We start from the raw sequence: 18,795 nt of genomic DNA, 5'->3' as shown, positions 1-18,795 counted from the left end.
CGTAGATCATGATGTTCTGTTAGAATCGCTGAAAACTGTTTTCCAAAATTCGCAGCGGGTAGTGTACAGCTTCGATTTCTGTGGAACCCAGTAGCTGTCAAAACTTTCACATTTTTACGAATAACTCGGAAATCGTAAATTTTTCAGGTAAAACGTTTGACACAAACTTAACTTAAATTTTGACGACAAATCTGAAAATGAATGAAAAAAGGGGCGGTTCCATTTAAAAAACCAAAGTTGGTAACTACCACACGTTTATGATACACCCCGTATATTAGAAAGTAATTTTAAAATGTGGACCTTTTAAACATGAAAAACTTTCGTAGGACGTATTTTCTTGTAAAGTTCATATTTACTGAGATATCGCACTTTGACGCACTAATGAGCAACCCTGTATATAGTTCCAAAAATTTACGTTTTGAAGTTCAACCGTTTAGAAATAATTTGCAAAAAAACCTACTACTGGGCCCCTCGTCAAGAAGGCGTAGCTCCGTTAGGGAGCATTTTTCAATACATGTTCATTTGAAAAATTAATGTTATTTTTGAGAGCAGATTTCACTGTTTCAGTTTAACCACCTAATTTCGGGACACCCTGTATACCAATGTTTATAAGTTGCAAACTTACCCAGCTGAACTTAGACGTCTCGACGTTCAAAACTAGTTATTTCCCATCCGCTGCGAGAAGCGAATTTACTAAATATGTTCAACACTTTTAGCGCTAGACTCGTAATTTCCCTGAGGTGGTCAGAAAAACCCCCAACTTTTAGTCCAGATTTTTCATTTTCCAGAACTTTCCCTGTGATGAAAATTACGTGAAAACGGAGCTTACGAGTTTCCCCTTCGATAAATAACGCGTTTTTAATTGAATTGTTTTTGTTTCGGAACGCCGCATGACACTTCACCTTAAAACAGTCGATAAAAAGCCGGAGTTCATGTCGGCATTCGCAATAAACTACGCATTTAGGAAAGGGTTAAAAGCAAAACACTGTCATGCGCTTTGTGGATGTAAATCGAGATTTTTAACTGCTTCTAAAATTTTTCAATAGTTAATTCGAGATTTTTGACCACTTCTACAGAAAAAACTGGTAACAAAATATTACCAAAACACTAGAGCCAACATTTTCTCAGAAAACATGTTGAATTCAAGAAGTGCCTTTCATTCGTAGCCCTTTCTCTCAACTTCGACTCAATAAGTGTCGACATTTGAATAGTTGACATAGACAATATAACACTGCTAAAATATTATCAAAACCCTTTAATGAATTAAGCAAAAAAAATAAATCTAATAACGCAAGTGGAAATTACAAAAACCAAGTAATAAACCGTCTAAACTCTAAAACATCAGACTGTGACCAAAAGTATTTCGCTCCGAAAGCACTCCTGTGGTGCCTTGGCTTTGATTTAACGTATCTAGAAAATAGCATTAATGCATTTTTGCTGCTGAAAACACAGGTTTTCCTTTAGCCCTAATGTAGCTTTATCACATCAATACACTTATATAGAAATTACTTTTTTCTCAATCTCTTTGATTTTTGATTCGAGCCAGCTGTAATGGACTTTCTGGCTTTGGTTGTGTACTTCGCCTCTAAGGCTGCGAAGAAACTACCGAATGATTCCGCTCTTGCCTTGCGGTTTGCATCCAGTTCCTTTTGCAAATCCTCAACTTAAACACCCAGTCAGTGACAATTCATCGGATTAAAAAGTAACTTACAGTTCTTTGACACTTCTTCAGCTTCCTTTGCCCACTTGCGATGTCTCCTGCATTTCTTCGCTTTGCTCTCATTGAAGAAGCAGTCGAACTCCTCTACTTCCCCATTACCTACCATTTCCCTCACAATGTTTATGATTCTGGGCTCGGAGTCGCAGTTGCTGAAGGCCACCAATTCCAGTATAATATTCATATCGCCTAAAACCAAGGAATTCCAACCATTTGGACCTGCTGGATCAGTTAAGCTATTGTTTATTGCGTACCTTTCCCAGACTCGTATGCCCGCTTGATGTCCTTTCTTTCAGCTTCTGATCCAATATACTCCTTCTCATATTTCTGTATATCGGCCAGCTCGATTTTCTTGAACATGGAGGTCCAGTATTCCGACCAATTGAACGTGGAGTATGATTCGTCATCGAAGTCCCCACAGTCATTGTAAACCTTCCTCTTCTCCTTATCCTGAAGAATCGAATGGATTCTGCCAAGCACCTTGAACTTTTCTGTGCAAATTTCCTTCTGATTCTCATCCACTCGGTCGGGATGTACCAGGAGGGACATCTTATGGTAGGCCTTCTTTACTGCAACAATCAGTAATTGTGAATTTCATTTGAAGCAACTGAGCTTTTTGACTTACTCTCCTTTCCAGTGGCATTTTCGTCTATTCCGAGTACTTCATAGAAATTCGACGTTCCAAAGTACTGGAAGCACTTTTCCTTAAAGTTACTCATGGTACATGTAGTTAAAAAACTGAAAATTTCCTGAAATTTGCTTCTTGTAACCGCCAAATAAATAATTGTGACCGATGATCGACGTCTGTCATTAGAGTCAGTAGATCTTACGGGTTTGCCAAGATTTGTTAAGCAGATGAAAAACACTTTATTTGCCATATTAAATATATAATCTGCCAACACTTACAATTTTTTAGATATTAAAAATTTGCCCACATGGATCAGTTTCAAGATAATTAATGGATTTCACTTGCCCAAATTAATACCAAATTAGACCAATTGAAGTAAAAGATTTAAGAGTTTCTAATAAAATATTCCAAGTCTGGCAACGGCCGGCGATCGTATGCAAATTATTGACATCGCTGACAGAAGCATGCCCAAAATTGAGGTTATAGTAAATATTTACAAATAAAGCGCTATTCTGGTTTTTTGCTATCTAATCAGTGTTTTCGATAAAACAAACCTCTTACGTAACGTTATCCGTTAACTTTTCCTTCTGGCTGTAGCTGTGCGCATTAGGGAGACGATGAGCTTTAAAATGCATACTGGTGACCTGATCCCCCTTTTGGGTTGTAAGTATCAATTAATTATGCACCCGGATGGCCAACAGTGTTTTCTTGAGAGAAAAACATGCATTCTTAAAGGTGCAAACGTTCTTGTGGAATGACCAATGATTAAACCATTCAATTATTTCCCGCGTAGTAAAGGCCCCTGAAAACTTTAACGCCAATGCATCTAACAGAATAACGTGGTTTAGCAATAATCTCCCGATTCCAGACGGAACCTACATGATAGATGGATACGAAAACACTCTAAAAATCCTGGATCAGGCCTTAGCAGTGGGCTACCGACTATTTGGTAATACGTTCATCAAAGCCAAGAGTAAAATCGCGAAAACTAGCCCAAAGATTTCCAGACACAGCCAAAATGTACCACAATGAGTCCGAAATAGGCAGAGCCCTGAAACAGCTGCTTCCCAAGCACAACCTTCAAAGAAAGGACGTTTTCATCACTACCAAGCTTTGTAAGTGAAAAAAAGCGATTAGGAGTGTTTAGTATTAATAAATTTGCGTCAGTGCCAAGCGATCATGGCGCAAAAGCCTACCAGGCAATCAAAGAGTCACTTGCGAAACTGGATTGTGACTATATCGATCTGTACTTGATCCATTGGCCGGGAACTTACGGGGGCAGTTCGTCCAAACAGCCCCAAACCCGAGCTGAAAGTTGGAGGCAATTGATCAAGGCTCAGAAAGAGGGGCTGGTTAAGAACATCGGCGTTTCCAACTACACAGTGCGGCATCTGAATGAGTTATCCACTGTGTGTGAAGGCGTTTTACCTGCAGTGAATCAAGTACTTAACAGGCAATGATAATAATAAAAAAATTGAGGGAATTCTAAACGTTCCGCAGATTGAATGGCATCCATACTATCACCCCTTTGATGTATTGGAGTTTTGCAAAGCAAATGGAATTCTCGTGCAGGCCTACATGCCTTTGGGCTCGGGAAGTCGCAATTTACTCAACGATCCAGAAGTGAGAAAGGTGGCAGAGCAACTGGGGAAAACAAACGGCCAAGTGAGCAAACAGGGTTTTTGAATTTTATGGATTGCAAAATGGGGAAATGCAAACATTTTTGGGTTTACCAACCTTTGCAGCAACATTCGCCCCCCCCCCCCNNNCTTTCGGCTTCAAATAATCGCACAAAATCCACATTTCTTCCTAAGGTGATCCTGAAATGGTCGCTACAACAAGGAGTAGGAGTGATACCGAAGGCGGCCAGCAAGTTGCACATGGAGGAGAATTCCCAGCTGGATTTCACGCTACCTGAAGAAGCCATGAAGACACTGAGCAATTTGAAGAAACACGTAAAATACGACTGGGATCCAGAGGGAGTGAATTGAAAGGGACAAATCAGACACTAAAATCGCAAATCTGAACGTCTATTGGTAATAAAATAAAAAATGTACACGTAAGCTATAATTTGTACATACATATATAAATATATAAAAATGAGCAAAAGCCGTAGTACAGAAATTAAAAAAAAAAGTAAGTAAAGTAAGCGAAAATAACCGCAAAGTAATACTAGATCTACCAATAACAGTTTTAGATTAATTACAACGACGATCTTTGGCAAAACGACATTATATAACGGACAGTTTGCTAGGTTTCCTTATACAGACAGCATTTTGTGTAGATTTCTAATCAGATCTGAAGAGATTACAAGTGGATCAGTCAAATTTACTCAACTAGGGGGTGGGAAAACATTGCGCAGAGAACCAGTCACCAAAAGCTTTAATCTCATTGACAAAATCGTCCGGTTTAATTCGCACATGTAAAATGCTTTTGAGCGCAGCTTCGCATTCAAATAAGCTCCTCGTGTATATCTTCAAGTGCCTTCTATTGGGACCCATCGATCGGTGCTTCTATTCTACGTGTTTTTGTTTGTCACTGCTGATTTCCTATGTAAAAGTTCAACAACAATCATTAACTTGACCGAGCATTTTCGGGTATTTGGGAAGAATTTTATAGTGAATTTGGACTAATCTAGGCATGCTGTTAGCGGAAGCAGTTGCCAAACCATGCTTGCGGCAGTTGCTTGGGTGGTTTCATTTCATTCATTCAATACATTATCTTATTTTCTAAGAAACAGACTGCGTACTTACATTCATTTGTTTCAAATTGGCTGGATCCAAGCTAGGTTCTATATCTATGTATGTAAGGAGCGCAAAGTTTTAACTGGACAAAGTGCACTTTTTACTGCTGGCAATCCGTGAAGATGGAAACATGTTTCCAGCTTAAAGTGGTGAACAAAAGTGAACAGTGAAAATAAAACAATGTATTTTCGAATGAAGCAAATAACCGTAAGGGATTAGTAGATCAAGCAATGAATAAATTAAGGTGAACGGAATGAATAGAAAAGAATTAGACGAACCTTGAGGAAGTTTTAGAGCGTTCGGCAGGGCAGTAAGTAATATGCACAATAGTAAAACTACACCTACAAAAATAAAAGGATTCATGTAATTAAAATTTTATTTTACACCTTAACAAATGTCATAATATTTTATTTCGAAATGAAAAGAAACGTTTTGAGTGGTGGTGAAGCGTTAAGGCGTGATTTCTCTAAAAAATTACGACTTAACGAAGCCACCGCTACACTCATTACAGTATCTATATAGCACAGATTTCTTTAGCTAAGGGTTCAATAATTTACACATCTGTTCGTACACTTATTACGGGTTAATTTTCCTTATATATTCTATGTAGTAGTAGTAGTAGTAGCATATACTCTCTATAAAACACTAATTTGACATTGTGGTACATTGTTCTTAAATCAAGGCAACCGACACAGTAGCCAATTTTAATAAATATGTCGCTGATAACAAGTAATTGTAATTCGGTTCGATCGAGAGCCAGCAACATTGCACTCAGTAACAAAGATGCGCTCCGATGTCCATGTAGTTCAGGATTTGGCCAGTCTGAGCCTCTCTTGTCCGCTTGCTAGATGCAAAATTCACATTTTTCAACACACATTTCCTTTGGGTGCAACAAACCTGCCAACCAAAGTCCCCTGTATATCCATGTGTATGTGTGTGCATGTGAAAATCTGTTTTACGGTATTGTATGTACATTCTAGCATTCAGTGTGTACACTACGTTAAACTGTGCAATGCCGCAAGCTCCCAACCTGAGAAACTGGCCGATTCCCTAAGGAAACTTTGGGGGTCAGATCTAACCATTTCCTCAATAATATACATTTAGTGTTCGAAAAAGTCGTTAAAGTAGACACTGATTCATTTATGGGGAGCTAGGAAACACTGGCTGCTGTTTTTTAGGGCGAATATACAGGGCGATGGTCTTATGAGGAAATTCAACTAGTTGTTTATATTGAAGGCTCTTGAACGCAAATCTGGCCATTCTTATCGACAAAAAACGTTTAAAATGCATTTTTTTTAACAGAAATCAAGACGAATGTTGTCCGATTAACGCCGCTGTTTTTTTGCGTCTTGCTAATAACTCGTTTCCTAATCCGCGCTCTTGATTGACAAAAACAGTAGCACCTTGGAATTATTTGTTAAAATAATACATAATAAATGTATATTATTTTATACCATGAGCGGATTTAGCGTTCTTTGGAATGATCCTAATTAATTTAATTAATTGAAACATGAATTAATTTAATTTCTTTAATAGAAGCCGATTACATGACCGAATTTTTAATAAGAGGCGCTTATTGAGTTTTTAATTTTCGCTAAAAAAGGTCACAAAACCGTCAAGTATTTACATAATTACTTTTTCACTCGCTAAACTTGATTTTGTTACGTAAATAAGCAGGAACATTCCTGCCCAGTGTGTTTCAGGTTGTTTATTGCGGGCAAATAACTAGAACGGTCGGTTTTCGAAAAACTAAGCAAAACTTCTAGTTTGCGGGGATAATTTACTTATTTACGGAATTTTGTTGTTTAACCCCGCCTTAAAGCCGCAGTTTATTCCGAACGTCCGTATAAACTCAGTGTTTTTATCGGGCGTTTTAACGTAATGTCGTGTGGCGGCGCGGAACAAAAACCATCGAAAATCCCAGATTCTTTTAAATTTTCAATTGGCCGTTTTTTAACGTTTTCCTTGGGACTACCACATTTTGACTTTGAAGCAGTGTTGGAAACTCCTGTTGTTGCTCCATTCAAGAATCGTCAGCAGACAAAAACGCACGGAACAAGAACGTCAAGACGTCTTACCTTCAAGTGGTAAGTTTGCAACTTTCAAAAATTTATATTTCGGAAACAATACCGGGTTTCCAAACAAATGGACGAAAGTCAAATTTCTAGTTCTACGGGGTTTCCGACTAAATATACAAGGGTGTTTCATGAGCATGTGCCAAATTTTCGTGGCCGTGTAGGGCAGGAGAAATCGTATAATGTTTCACAATAAAAACAACTTGCAATAAAATTGATGTTTACCACAAAAAAAAACTTATAAACATGCTTTTCCATCAAGTATTCTTCATTAATCCTTCTTACTCGAGCCCAGTTGCGGATGTTAAAAAAATGTAAAACACAAAAAGTATCTAAATTCAACATTTTGCACATAAAAGGTAGCGCAGACCCGAGAAAAACATCACCCTGCATATTTTCACAACCATTTTTCATGAGTACCGCTAACATTAACCCGTAGGCGAAATTTGAGGGCAATGTCTGAAAAAATGCAAAACTCACAAAGAAACCCCCACACAAAAAGTGGATCTTTCACATTCAGTAGCTTGGCAAAAACGCGTCAATTTTTTAATGGCAATTCTTTGCCCTAAACTCCCTCATGTCCATGAACAGAACTGTCCTGTATAGAAAGAACGAAATATCAGGAAACACTTCCAATCTACAGTCTAAACCAAATATGTTCTAGTATTTCCTAGCTCCATTTACTCAAAGTAGCTACCTAAAGAGATATAGAACGGGCAAACCTATCTCTACCAGAAGTAGTTAAGAAAAATAAATATCTACAAATATCCCATTTTTTCATAAGATACATGTTACTTCTCCTTGGACCTTTTTCACCGTCCAATCAGGGAAAATTCAACCAATCGAAAGTGCCACTTTGCGTCTTAGTTTTCACACATGAAACTCACGAGCCCAAATTACTTTCGACTGCGTTTTTTGTTTTGTTATTAATTATTGTTCACAGCCCCTAAAACTACCGGCCAACATCGATTAACATCCGCGACGCTCAAAATTCAAAAGGAATAAAAAAAATCGCGCTAATTTAACGTACCAAACTCAACAAACCGCTGATATTTACAGGGTGTTAAAAAACACAACTAGAATAGTAAATTGTTTAGCTATTGTCGTTTTAGTGCTTAGCCTGCAGTAGAGCAGCACTAGCGGGTTAGCGCTCTCACACAAAAGTTAACAACACGAACAAACACTAAGCAGATCCGCCTTTATTTTCCAAAACGATAATTTTTTATTAAAAAATCGCGTAAACAATGCACGTTCTTTGAGAGTATGAACTCACTAGCAAAAGGATCAAAGGACACACTAGAGGAGCTGCCCACATTGGGTCAAAGCCCCTTTATAAATGCAAAAAGGAATAATAATAAATAAAAAAATAAATAAAGTCGGGAACAGTTTGCACGATTAACCAACTACGCGGTAATAAAAAATAAGAGTCAACCTCAAAAAAATCAACTGAAAGCAAGCGAGCGATACGGTAAAAAAAGGGCGCGCAGTGTGAATCTAAAGAAAAAATTAGAGTACCACACCAGGCCAAAGAAGCTACACCCAAAACCCTCCAGCACCACACCCAAATACCAAACTACGTCAATCTAGTTCGCCGCTTCCGCTGTAGATGGCCTGTCTGTAGCTGTACCTGTTTGTTACCGGAGACGCTCTCCGCTCGGGAATAGGAGGCGGCACCAGTCCGGCGCATGTCGTTTCCATCACAGTTACATGGCCTTGAGGCGACGTTGCTGATTCGTCCACCTCGCCTATACTGTTTTGCGCCAATCGCACCGCAGGCGCCGTCTCTATAATGGGCGGAGTCAGCGAGACTGGCGCTCTTGATCGCAACATGTAGGAGTAGGTTCTATATCGTTTCACCTAAACAAACCCAACTTAAGCCGCCAACCATCTTTAAAAATGGGAATTTTACCTCAAAAGTCAAATACACCTCCTTCTCCTTGTAGTTCTGTATAACCAGCGATTTTGCCCCTTTATCCGGCGGGGATTTCCGATGCTCATCCAGCATGGCTTCCAGTCTTCCTACTCTCTCGTCGTGGTCTTCTAGCTGCTCGCGCTTGAAATTAATTTCAAGGTAACAACCGAGAAAGAGGATGAAGAAAGTTGAGTTACCAAATGCAGCTTGGTGTGACTGCAGGGCAAAAGCGGCCTCTGGAACTTCTTCTGCGAACCAACAGCCGCCTCTAGGGGCGGAGCCGAAAAACTCGCCGCCACAAAGTTGATAGTGTCTATCCACGATTGCAGCTCTTTCGAGTCGCTATTGCAGGAAAAGAGGTTTGATTGGATAAAGTTTATTTGGATTAAATTGGTGTGTTGAAGATTCCTTCCTTCCGCTTGAGTGAGCGATTGAAGGCTTTTTTCGACCACCAAAAGGATTCCGCACATTAGCCCAAAGTAACTGATCAAACATTATTCTTTGGTGAAGATGTTCGCATCCGTATATCGAAATTAAAGGTTTTTTTTTAAAGCGGCTAAGCGGACAATAGTTTTTGGAATCAGGAAAAATCCACACATCCCGCAGAGGGCAGTGAATTTTTCCTGTTTCCAAATACTATTGTCCGCTTAGGCGCTAAAAAACACTTAATTATTCTTGAGGTTTGGAACCTTCGACAAATCGCAATGAAATATCCGACTTTTACTGCGTTGTCGAAACTCTATTTTCCACCTGATCTTTGGAAGATAAAAACTTACCTGGTTTGAAAAAGATACTCCGCCTGGTCGGCGGTCTGCAACCGGAACACGTACTGTTTCTTCGTATAGTCCTGTGCCTTGGTGGCCAAAGCATGGTGTATCCGGATGGCGTTGTGTAGATTGTCGCCGCCCATCTGGTTCTTCCGAAACCCGTTCTCGTCCTTGTGCAGGTACAGCACCAGATCCCTGAGCGTGCAGTAGAACATCTTCCAGCTACGCTTGTGAAAGGGCGCTAGAAAAACGCAGCAAAGGCCTTCGAAATAGGACTATTGAATGTCTACATGCTTTGCAAAGTCTAGAGCGCTAGTTTGCCTACAGCATTTCGGTGCGGAGATCGGTGTCCCGTTCGGTTAAACAAATGAAAAAATACCCTGAACCGTCTGAGGAAATTTTGTTAGAAGTTAGTGAAAGCTTTACACCGGGTGAAGGTGTGGAAAGGTACTCTTGCATCTTCTAATGTAGAATAGCGGTAAAAAGCATTCTACATCAATCAGGTTCAAGAGCAATGAACTCGTTGCTGAGCGTTAGTATGTTAGTTGCAAAACTAAATACTCACTTCGTTTGGCGTTCGACTCGTAGCAGCATTTGCGCATCACGTAGCCCTTTTTATACTCTACGGCATTCGATGAATTCGGCACGTCCAAAAACGGGTTACCACTAAGATTCATGTCATTCCGAAGATAAGCCTGCCCAGCCTCCTCTTGGTCAGTATCTCTGGAAAATTGCATCTTTAATTGCGGACGAAAACTGCCTTGGGAAACTTACAAAGCCCACTCTAACGGATGATTCTTGATGGCATGGTACAGATGTTTGAGTATTTCCCTTGGGAAGTTCTCGCCCTCGTTCAGATCGGTCAGATTCTCGATGAATTCGTTGCAAGTCATTTTGCGACCGACGTTTTGCGTGTGTAGGTCAGTATTCAGCAGCATTATGGCACATGTTAAAGTGTGCACAGCGTCTGGAATGGATATTCCTTGAAATAGTGGCTGGAACTGCTTATCAAGCTCATTTACCTTGGGAATTGAACGATCCAGGATTGCAGTCCAGATATCTTTTGGAGAAATGAACCAAAACCCTTTCGCGCTCTTGCGTCTCGCCGGTCAGAGAGAATTGTTTAAGGAACTTTCTTAGTGCTAAATCTAATGTATCGCTTTCGAAGTTGAAATACTTTAAGTATTCTTCTGCCACAGCCCTACTGAAGTCATTGCTGCAAAAAAACATATATAGTTTGTCTCAGACATTAATTGGGAGCAAAAATGATTTCTATCGATCCGCGATTCACGAATGAAATTGGCCAAAAAAAACTTGCAATGTATGACGGTCATATCGATAACTGTACAAACGTTAAGGTGCGTTCAAGCCTGACGAGCCGAGCCTCAGCCCAGCTTGAGCCGCGGCAATTCCTTTGATGTTTCGTCAAGATCGACAGAAAATAGATCGCTCCGAGCTTCCCTCGAGCATCAGGTTGCTCGATACTCGGTACAAATTTGACAAACTTGCCGCGGCTCAGGCTCGGCTCGCCAGGTCTGGATCCAACTTCAGAATTAATCCGAGAACAAACTCGCTGCGAGTGTTTACGTTCAGTATTTTCGATGCGGCAGAGAGAAATTCAAAAGTTTAGCAGTTAGGGGCACCTAGAACCTCTAATAGAAAAAAACACTTTTTTGATCAAAAGTGCTCAAAGTGCGCAGTTTTTCACCGATTTGCAGGGTTCAAATCTTAAAAAAAGCCGGAAGATTTTGGGCTTTGCAATCTATTAGAAAAGTCTTGCAAATTTTTGAAGATAACAAAGGCGCATTAATTGGGAGATCGCAAAAATGCAAAAGGCAAGCATTCTTTCTTTATCTTAATGCAAGATATGGAAGATCGGGAAGATTTTCAGCTTTCAAATGTATGTATTTTGAAGAACGCCACAGTTATCGAAGACAACGGAATCATAGGGAAATTAATCTGCAGGATGTAAAAATGCAAACCCAATAGCGCATTGTCTCAAATATCTTTTGATTTAATGCCGATTACAATTATTCAAAAAATAGAAGATTGGCAAGATTTTTAGCTTTTAAATCTACTTTAAAGAACGAGGCCAAAACGCGCAAGAAACAACGGACTCATCAGAGCATTAGTCCGGAACACGAAGAAACGTTCAGCTTATAGCGCTTTTGTTTCCACTTCTTTTATTTACCGCCGATTTGAAAATTTGAGAATTTGCACGATCTAGAAAATTCTGAGCTTTAAAATATATTTTGAAAAAGGCGACTACTTTAAAACAACGGAATTAATCAAGAAAACCAACAAATGCAAACTTCTAAGCGCTCTTTCTTTACTATCTCTCTAAATTTTTCGCCGATATGAAAAAATCCGAAAATTGAAGATCGGGAAGATATTGAGCTTTTAGAAGTATTTTAAAACATGCGTTAACTTTTGAAGACAAGAAAACCATAGACAAATTAACCAGGAAAACGAATTTGAATGAAAACGCGCTTTCCTTCAAATCTCTCTCAATTTCCGACGATTTAGAAGATTCAGAAAATGCGAGTTTGAGAATTTAAATGCATGTGGAAGCACGTGACTATTTTACAAAATAACCAAATCATAAGCGCATTAATCAGGAAAGTATTTAAATGCAAAACACAAAGCGCTCTTTCTGTTAGATGTTTCTTAATTCGTACCCGATTTGGAAAATTGGAAATTCAACAGATGGGGAAGATTTTGAGCTTTAAGAGCCGTTTCACACGGGCCACTCTGCAGCCCTTCTCAATGGCGCTGCTGAAAAGCGCGTTTTGAAGGTACATTGATTTATATGGAGCTATTCACACGCGCGACCAAGGCCGGACCACCGATTTAGCAGCGCTTCCGGGGCGTTAAGTGGTTGACTACCGCCGAGAAACGCGTCAAAAAGAAGCGCCACTGATAGCGATACACTGGTTCAAATGCTGACGTTCACGCGAGCCACTTCAGTCTGTTCAGGTTAACGTACGCTTTTCAGCAGTGCCACTAAGAAGCGCTGCAGAGTGGCTCGTGTGAATAGGCTCTTAAATGTACTTTAAAGAACGCGGCTATTTTAAAAAATATCACAATCATGGGCACTTTAATCAAGTCAGAAAATAGAAAACCAGGAAGATATTGAGCTTTCAGATGGATTCAAAAAAATGCGCCAACTTTCGACGGAACCAGAGGCAAATTAATTAGAAAAAAGTATTTGTAGAAAAACGCGTTTACATTTTTCTTAATTTAACGCCGATTTAGAAAATGAGTCAGAAGAATTTGAGCATTTAAATGTATTTTGAATAGCGCGACTATTAAAAAAATAAGGGTCTCATAAGAGCATTAATCAGGCAAATCGATAAATGAATAACCCAAAGCGCTCTCGTTCCATCTTTGCTTAATTCACTGCCGATTCAAAAGATTCAGAATACGAAAGATCGGGAAGATTTCGAGGTTTTAAGCGTTTTTTAAAGAACGCGGCAACTTTCCAAAGCGACAGAACCAAATGTGAATTAACCAGGAGAACTCGAAGGCATCAAACTCGAAGCACTCGTTCTTTCATTTCAATTTTATGTTAATTTACCGCCAATTTGATATATTCAGAAAATGGAAGATCGGGAAAATTTTGAGTCTTCAAGGTATTTTGAAGAAGGCAGCAATTCAAAGACAACGGAACCAAATTTCCAACTAATCTGAGGAACGTAAAAATGCAAAAATTAAAGAAATCTTTTATTCAGACCTCTCTAAATTTACTGCCGAATTAAATTATTCGGGAAATGAAAGAACCGGAAGATTTTGAGCTTTAAAAAGTATTTGGAAAATTGCACCAATGTTGAGCTTTTAAATGTACTTTGAAGAATGTGGCAATGTTTGAAGACAACCGATCCAGCTTCGATAAGAGAACAGATCACCTCTGGCTAAATTGTCCGTAAAGGAACAGAGCCATTAAAAAAACATTCACTTTATTACACCTGCAAATAGCTAAGAAAGCGAGGGAAGAAAATCTGGTTGGTTTTAACGCAAAAGCAGTAGTGTTTGTTGAAGAAAGAGTTCAGTAACAAATCAAGACGACCCCGAAGAACTTGTGCAAGTTCAGAATGAAACATCGAAGGAACCTATACAAAACAATGACGAGGACGCGACTTCTATACTTCTTCCTGCGGTTGAGTTAAAGAACTACTTCGCTAAGGTTTTCGTGGCATTGAGAGAATTTACGTACTTTTTACTAAGATGCCTTGAAACATCGGATTTCTTGAACCCATCCAAACTGTACAATCGCTTAGCTAATCTAATGGCCGAAGGCATGTCGACTGCTTTCGGTGAGTAATGGAAACTATGCAGGCTCTCAACGTCGCTTTCGTCTTCCGACGACAACGGCGACGATTTCGTCTCGTCCTCCCTGCTTTCGTCCTCGTTGTTTTCCTGCAACAAACGCACGCGGTTTCCCGGAACGACTTGGAAGATTTGATGCAAACTACCTGGAGCACTTGCTCGATTGAGTATCCCACTGCCTCGCCGTTCCCGTGCGATCGTTTTTCTTGTGGGCCTCGCACCTGGATGACAATCTTGTGATCACCTTGAGCGCAAGATTCTCCAAGACTCCTTGGGTTCCCTCGTCGCTTTCCTGGCTCTGGACCCAACAATGTGCTGTCGCTGTCGCTGTGATCGCTGATTTCCATGACACAATCCCGGATGTCCACGCTGTCATCATCGTGGTAATCCGGACTCGATATGTTGGAAATAGCTGGAAAACACACCATTTATTTTCTGGAAATTTTTAAACGGTCTTCAAAGGAAACCCACTGAAAAAGGCGCGATTGCGTTCAAACGGCTGATTGTTAAAACGACGGGTTACCAACATCGTTCACTCAAATCATTCGTGATTTAATTGATGAGTTCCAAACAAACCGCAGCACTCACAAATTCATTATTCTATAGTCGAAACCATTGCGCATTATCTCCACAACAATTAATACATATTGATAAAACATAATTAAATCAACACCACTTTATCGCCCAGTGGGTGATAGATAATAGCAATTTTTATAGGGGAACCTTGAAAAGTGTCGCCCAGCATTTAAAGTAGAACTATTCGATCTTAGTGCAGCGACTTACTAGGAAGAACCCCCATGCCGATTAGGCTTTCAAAGGGAACTGAAATGATTGACTTGAAAATTACCTTCTGAAACGCTAAAATCGAACGTTTGCTGTTGATGAGGCCCATTGGTCAACGCGTAAGGAACACGCCGAGATCCAGACTGGCTCGACATCACTGAGGAAGACACCGATGTGGGAGAATTGGGAGAACCAGTATGTAACGGGCTGCTGGATGCGGAAGTGTTACTATGTGAGGAACTGCTGCCATTGGACAGTGTGTGTCCCAGCTTGTGCAGTTCGGATATCGGAGCGTTGTAGGTCCAGACGATCCTAAAAGCACGCGGTTTAAATGGTTTTTTTCTCAGTTTCACACCAGTGTTTGTTCAAACAAGGACTAACCTATCGCTATCGCTATTGGCCGAATCGGGCCGAGTATCCAGCAGGGTATTAAGAGAGCTAGCGACATCTTCGTCTGCTTCTGAGTTGGCCGTGCTCACGGCCCCGCCCAGATTGTTCTGGATCTGAAGCTGATCCTCACTTCGGCTGGTTCGCACGAAGTTCTTGGTCGCATATGGATCTTGCGGTGAATGCTAAACAAATAATCAACAGTTGTACACGAGGCAACTTTATTACTACTATCACGACTAACACAAGCGTAAATAGATTTTGCTGATTTGCTTTTTTCAATTCTATTATGCAGTTCTCTTTAGTAACTTATGATTTTTTTCAGGATATGTGCTTTATTGCCTGTCTGTTTTATTTTGAACTTTCAAAAAGTCTTCATCAACAGCTTCGTTACGTTTGGTGGCATCCTTGATTCGATGTTTCTTCAGTACATGCTGTTACCTCCTTATCTGTTTTCGGTTCGAAACCAAATAGATTTTCTTCGAACGATTTCATAGTTAATTATAAGCGAAACGAACCATTAGGGGACTCATATTTGCTGTTGAAAGTTGAAAAAAATAAGGATTTCTTCCGATTTTTCTAAAACTTGCGGCATCTCTAGATTCAAGTATCTTCTAAAAGTCGTGAACAATTCAACTAGTTGTTTTCTTTAATTTGGGAGATGCGATTATTTTAACGCGAGAGCGCATTTGGATAGAAGAGTCCTTTAGAAATCAGCATTTGATAAGCTGGAAAATAGATTTTTCAACAAATTTTATGAAACTCAAGATATTTCGAATATGTCTCGGAATTGTCACCTAAATATGGTGAAATTTAAAATTTTCTGTCTGCGTTAGTTTGAGTCAGACGGTTTTTCAAGAAGAGAGCGCAGTTGGCTGAATGAGTCCATTATGAGACCGACTTTCGCTAAGCTGAAAAACATCAGACTATTCAACGATTTCTATTAAACTTTTACGACCTTTAGAGTAAACTGTCTTCTAAAGATTGTAGTAGATAACTTGTTACTTGCATTAATTTGGGAGATGTAAAATTTTTAAAGCGATAGCGCAGTTAAGTAATAGTCCATTATCAGACCGATATTTCCTAAGCTGGAAAAAAAATTGCTTACCCAAATATTTTTTTTAAACTTTCAACATATGCAGAGTCATTTATCTTCTAAATATTGTGAAAAGTTCAAATTCCTGTCTACTTTAGTTTGAGTGAGACTATTTTTTAAAGGAGCGTCAATTATGAGACCATAATTCTACAAATTCTATTAATTCTACTTGAAAAAAATTTGATTTTCAAAAGATTATTATGAAACTCTTAAGATCTTTAGAGTAAACTGCCTTCTGAAGATCGTGAAAATTTTAACTAATTGTTTATTTGAATTTAGGAGAAACCAATTTTTTCAAGAGAGAGCGCAGTCGGCTGAACTACTTCAGTATGTGACCGACATTCGCTAAGTTAAAAAAGATTAGAAGTTTTAAACGATTTCTATTAAACTTTTAAAATATTTAGACTAAACTGTCTACTAAAGATTGCGAAAATTTGAAATCGATGTTTGCTTTAATTTGGGAGAAACGAATTTCTTCAAGCCAGAGCGCGGTTGACTAAATGTGTGACCGATTTTCGTTACGCTGGAAAAATCAGAATTTTTAACGATTTGCAATAAATCTTTAAGATCTTTTGAGTAAACTGTCTTCTAAAGATCGCGAAAATTTCAACTTGTTGATTGCTTTAATTCGGGAAATGCGAATTTTTCAAAGCGAGAACGTAGTTGAGTAAAAGACATCATTATGAAACCTGCGAATTGTTCAGTTTTGAACTTCATTCATTTGAACATCAGTGTCGTGCCCAGAGGGTCACAAAATCTAGCAAAATTTTGATGCAAGAGCTCGTATGAAAATCAAGTTAATTATTCCGTTGCTTTCAATGATGCGAGTAGAGGAAAACGTGCATAAATCCTGATCTGAGTTGAATCTGAATTTGCCCTCTGAATCTGCCGGCTTTTGCACAACATATCAAGCTGCACGAGCTCAAAGTTTCATAAAAATGGCGCAAAAGTCTGATCTGAGAGCTCGTGTGAAAACCAAGTTCCGTCGCTCTTACTGGAGCAATCAAAGTGAAGCATTCACAAATCATGACTTGGCTTCTGAACGCTTTACTTTGGTTTTTGTAGACCTGCTAAAAAATCTGCAGCCTTTCACAACAGATCAAGCCAAAAAGATTTTCAAGTTTCATTGAATATTCAGCAAAAGATTGATCGGCGAGCCAGTATTTAATTGTGCATTCAAAAAGTGCCGCATAAACGGCCATGTTTGTTGGGTTTGTTTGACTGAGAAAGCTACTTTGTTTACGCCAAACATCCAAACCGATTGGATCGTGAACTGGAAATTTCTACTGGTCTAATGGTCAACAATAAAAAAAACTGAAATCGAACAGCAAAACAAAGCAATGAGTCATACGAAGGGCCAACAAGCACACGATTTTATCATTATGTAAGTTGTGTACCTCGGTACGGAGTTTTTTCGTCAAGCTGAACAGTTAGTTCAGTTTATTATGGGCAACGGACGAAATTGGTAGTCGGTTCTTTGTTCATCAACGGGATAAATGTACCAATTTAGTGCCATTAAGGCAAGTATTGTTACTTGCTGAGTGTACTCCATATTTATTTTCAACTAAGTCTGGATATTCATTGGGTGTTCAAGTGTAGTTTGGGCTTTTTGAGCATTAATGGATGGACAATGGAGGATGGGGCGCCAGTTTGCAGAAAGCAGATAAGAAGAATAAATAATCTATAAACCCTTAACTTGAACTGAGTTTAGCTTTTCGAGAACAATTAAAGTTTTATTCAGTTCTCTATTTTTTTATCTTTCCAACCAAATAACTGGGTTTTAGACTAAGTTTATGTAATTCTCCAGATTTTTCCTTCTTTTCAGGTGGTACAATGTAGCGTTCGGTAAGTTTAGTATTACTTTGCCATTGGCGGAGAGTACGTTAAAACGTTGCTTGTGTTCATGGCCAAACCATGTTAATTTCGCGTTATTTTCCAAATTTAAAAAAATCTTTTTTGCTCAACCATTCGTGATTGAGGCTTTCAGGGGCGGGATTCCGCCCGAAACTTGATCAAAATGATGGTTAAAATATATTAATGGGAAGCGTATAAATAATTTTGGTTGAATGGTAAATGTTCTAATAAACAGTTTTTTATAATAGTAGTAATAATAATAGTAATATACAGGGTGATTCAAAATTGGCGTCATTCCTTTTAAGGGGTGATAGATGCTCACTTGGAGAGTACGAGAAAATATTGAAATTTTTTTTAAAGAAAGATATTAACAGTTGAAGATCGAATTTCAACTTTATTAATTAGCATTATTTTGAAATTGTTCCATGTTTAATTGGTAGCATGTTGGAATACTTAAGCATTCAAAAAGAAAAATTACGATCTTTGCTTCAAATTACGAAAATTTT

The 18,795-nt window shown here is 39.0% G+C and overlaps 3 protein-coding genes across 9 annotated transcripts in view; 1 reads left to right on the top strand and 2 right to left on the bottom strand.

Moving 5' to 3' along the window:
• Positions 1–1,240: 1,240 nt before the first annotated feature.
• On the bottom strand, positions 1,241–2,556 carry LOC109534213 (J domain-containing protein CG6693). Its single transcript, XM_019899794.2, has 4 exons — positions 2,343–2,556; positions 1,972–2,286; positions 1,712–1,906; positions 1,241–1,663 (listed from the first exon to the last, which is right to left on the bottom strand). The coding sequence occupies exons 1-4, from the start codon at positions 2,434–2,436 to the stop codon at positions 1,506–1,508; spliced, it is 762 nt and encodes a 253-aa protein (XP_019755353.1). The 5' UTR covers positions 2,437–2,556; the 3' UTR covers positions 1,241–1,505.
• Positions 2,557–2,799: 243 nt separating this feature from the next.
• On the top strand, positions 2,800–4,454 carry LOC109534205 (uncharacterized oxidoreductase YtbE). The gene is made up of 6 exons (XM_048660471.1): positions 2,800–3,008; positions 3,214–3,294; positions 3,353–3,460; positions 3,513–3,787; positions 3,846–4,010; positions 4,160–4,454. Exons 1-6 carry the CDS (start codon positions 2,963–2,965, stop codon positions 4,334–4,336), a joined length of 852 nt encoding a protein of 283 aa, XP_048516428.1. The 5' UTR covers positions 2,800–2,962; the 3' UTR covers positions 4,337–4,454.
• LOC109534204 (PH and SEC7 domain-containing protein) overlaps positions 4,360–18,795 on the bottom strand; it is a 37,550-nt gene continuing 23,114 nt past the window's right edge. For 3 of the 7 annotated variants that reach the window (XM_019899783.2, XM_019899779.2, XM_019899785.2), the window contains 14 exons: positions 15,334–15,524; positions 15,017–15,264; positions 14,316–14,581; positions 14,057–14,259; positions 10,866–11,059; positions 10,618–10,810; positions 10,409–10,566; positions 9,853–10,105; positions 9,274–9,418; positions 9,074–9,217; positions 8,792–9,021; positions 5,368–5,430; positions 5,099–5,229; positions 4,360–4,894 (listed from right to left, as the gene is read on the bottom strand). In XM_019899783.2, coding sequence (XP_019755342.2) covers positions 5,190–5,229; positions 5,368–5,430; positions 8,792–9,021; positions 9,074–9,217; positions 9,274–9,418; positions 9,853–10,105; positions 10,409–10,566; positions 10,618–10,810; positions 10,866–11,059; positions 14,057–14,259; positions 14,316–14,581; positions 15,017–15,264; positions 15,334–15,524 — 2,328 coding nt within the window. In that variant the 3' untranslated portion in view covers positions 4,360–4,894; positions 5,099–5,189. Of the gene's footprint in view, positions 4,895–5,098; positions 5,230–5,367; positions 5,431–5,451; positions 5,934–8,791; positions 9,022–9,073; positions 9,218–9,273; positions 9,419–9,852; positions 10,106–10,408; positions 10,567–10,617; positions 10,811–10,865; positions 11,060–14,056; positions 14,260–14,315; positions 14,582–15,016; positions 15,265–15,333; positions 15,525–18,795 lie in introns of those variants that run through there. The other 4 variants (XM_019899781.2, XM_019899780.2, XM_019899784.2 and 1 more) reach the window with 4 other exon arrangements.

The sequence above is a fragment of the Dendroctonus ponderosae genome, unplaced genomic scaffold, assembly GCF_020466585.1.
Source record: "Dendroctonus ponderosae isolate FM_Combo_2020 unplaced genomic scaffold, Dpon_F_20191213v2 Dpon_F_20191213_1, whole genome shotgun sequence".
Taxonomy (NCBI): domain Eukaryota; kingdom Metazoa; phylum Arthropoda; class Insecta; order Coleoptera; family Curculionidae; genus Dendroctonus; species Dendroctonus ponderosae.
This window is presented reverse-complemented; position numbering and strand designations above follow the sequence as displayed.